We start from the raw sequence: 2,012 nt of genomic DNA on the forward strand, positions 1-2,012 counted from the left end.
GTGTTCTTTTCTCATGAATTCACAATTCCTAAATGAATACAAGAAAGTACAAATTGCTGGGAGGAAGAATAGGCTTTACTAATTGACTGATGTCTTGATTTTTCTAAATGGGAAGATTGTTTTATTTTTAACACTAAATATAGGAGCAGTTTCTTAGCAAACTTGTTTGGAAAAGTTAATGTTATGATGTGCATTAGGCTGCCCCATTGTGTATATAAATAAAGCAGATTCAATCTTCGTAAAAAAAAAAAAAAAAGAAAAGAAAACACTCTCGAGGCCAGGTGCAATGGCTCATGCCTGTAATCCCAGCACTCTGGGAGGCCGAGGCAGGTGGATCACCTGAGGTCAGGAGTTTAACACCAGCCTGGCCAACATGGCGAAACCCTGTCTGTACTGAAAATACAAAAATTAGTCGGGCATGGTGGCAGGCACCTGTAATCCCAGCTACTTGGGAGGCTGAGGTGGGAGGATTGCTTGAACCCAGGAGGTGGAGGTTGTGGTGAGCTGAGATCACGCCACTGTACTCCAGCCCTGGCAACAGAGCGAGACTCTGTCTTACCAAAAAAAAAAAAAAGAGAAAAAAGAAAGAAAGAAAAAGAAAACACTCTCGAGTTAGGGTTTAATGACATTTCTGTTTTTTTTTTTCTTTTTCTACCTTTCTTCTTTGCTTTGTTTTTTTTGAGACAGGCTGGAGTGCAGTGGCGTGTTCTCAGCTCACCACAACCTCCGCCTCCCAGGTTCAGGTGATTCTCCTGCCTCAGCCTCCCGAGTAGCTGGGATTACAGGCATGCACCACCGTGCCCAGCTAATTTTTGTATTTTTAGTAGAGATGGAGTTTCACCATGTTGGCCAGACTGGTTTCAAACTCCCGACCTCAGATGATCCACCTGCTTGGCCTCCCAAACTGCTGGGATTACAGGTGTGAGCCTCTGTGCCCAGGCTCTACCTTTCTCCTTAACTTTATATACACAGGAAATAATTATAGTTTTCTACTTGTGTTGATGATGTGAAGTTTTTTTACAATAGGAGGGGAAAAAGATGTTGATTTAAAGACTAACAAAGTAAGTAATAGATTAGATGAGGCTATGGTAACAATCGTATCATATAAGCAGGAGGAAAGTGACTGAAGATTGTGAAACATTCACATGGTTCAACCACTTCATTGCAATGTGGGAAAACCGAGGCTCTGGCCAGGAGGAAGGTCAGCATCTGGGTTCAACTGTGAGTTAGCGGACATCACAGGCCCAGTCCTTCACCCATGCCCCCATCCCAAACCACCTCAACCACGTGGAAAACTGGCTCACCTGGTATCTTGCTCCGTGGGCCTCCTCAGGGTGGAAGCAGTTTTGACGGTGGTTCTGGGTAAGCATGTTGGCCTCAAAGTGTTCACAGGGGGCATCCCCAGGCACCTCCTCCATATTGGGTGAGTCAGGCCAGGGCAGTTCCTATAATCCAATGGCTGAACCTCTAGGTGAGGCCTGGCGAAAATGAGGGAGAGGCAAAGACCAGATGACTGGCTGGCCACTCACCTGAACCTCAGCCCCAGTTGCCCCAGTTTCCAGACAAGGACCAAGGAAATAAGGTTACTCATCCATTCCTTTGGATGTTCCTATTCTCCATCCATTCCTGTTCATTTATTCACTCAACAAACACTCGCTAAGCACCTACTAAGCACCCAAGCACTCTGCCAGCATTTGATGTGCGATTTCTAGTCCTTACTGCAGTGTTGCTGAAAGTGCATGCCAAGGACTCTGCATTACACCCTCCTGGGCTGTTCATAAAAATGCAGATACCAGGCCGGCCACAGTGGCTGATGCCTGTAATCCCAGCACTTTGGGAGGCCGAGGCAGGCCGATCACTTGAGGTCAGGAGTTCAAGACCAGCCTAGCCAATATGGTGAAACCCCGTCTCTAGTAAAAATACAAAAATCAGCCAGGTGTGATGGGGCGTGCCTGTAATCCCAGCTACTTGGGAGCCTGAGGCAGGAAGATGGCTTGAACCCGGAAGGCGGA

At 46.6% G+C, this 2,012-nt stretch overlaps 1 protein-coding gene across 1 annotated transcript in view; it reads right to left on the reverse strand.

Moving 5' to 3' along the window:
• Positions 1–2,012, reverse strand: part of TRIOBP (TRIO and F-actin binding protein) — a 94,172-nt gene that overhangs the window by 89,716 nt on the left and 2,444 nt on the right. Inside the window, exon 2 of the mRNA XM_011979135.1 lies at positions 1,279–1,478. Coding sequence (XP_011834525.1) covers positions 1,279–1,418 — 140 coding nt within the window. The 5' untranslated portion in view covers positions 1,419–1,478. The remainder of the gene's footprint in view (positions 1–1,278; positions 1,479–2,012) is intronic.

The sequence above is a fragment of the Mandrillus leucophaeus genome, unplaced genomic scaffold (assembly GCF_000951045.1).
Source record: "Mandrillus leucophaeus isolate KB7577 unplaced genomic scaffold, Mleu.le_1.0 Scaffold2, whole genome shotgun sequence".
NCBI lineage: Eukaryota > Metazoa > Chordata > Mammalia > Primates > Cercopithecidae > Mandrillus > Mandrillus leucophaeus.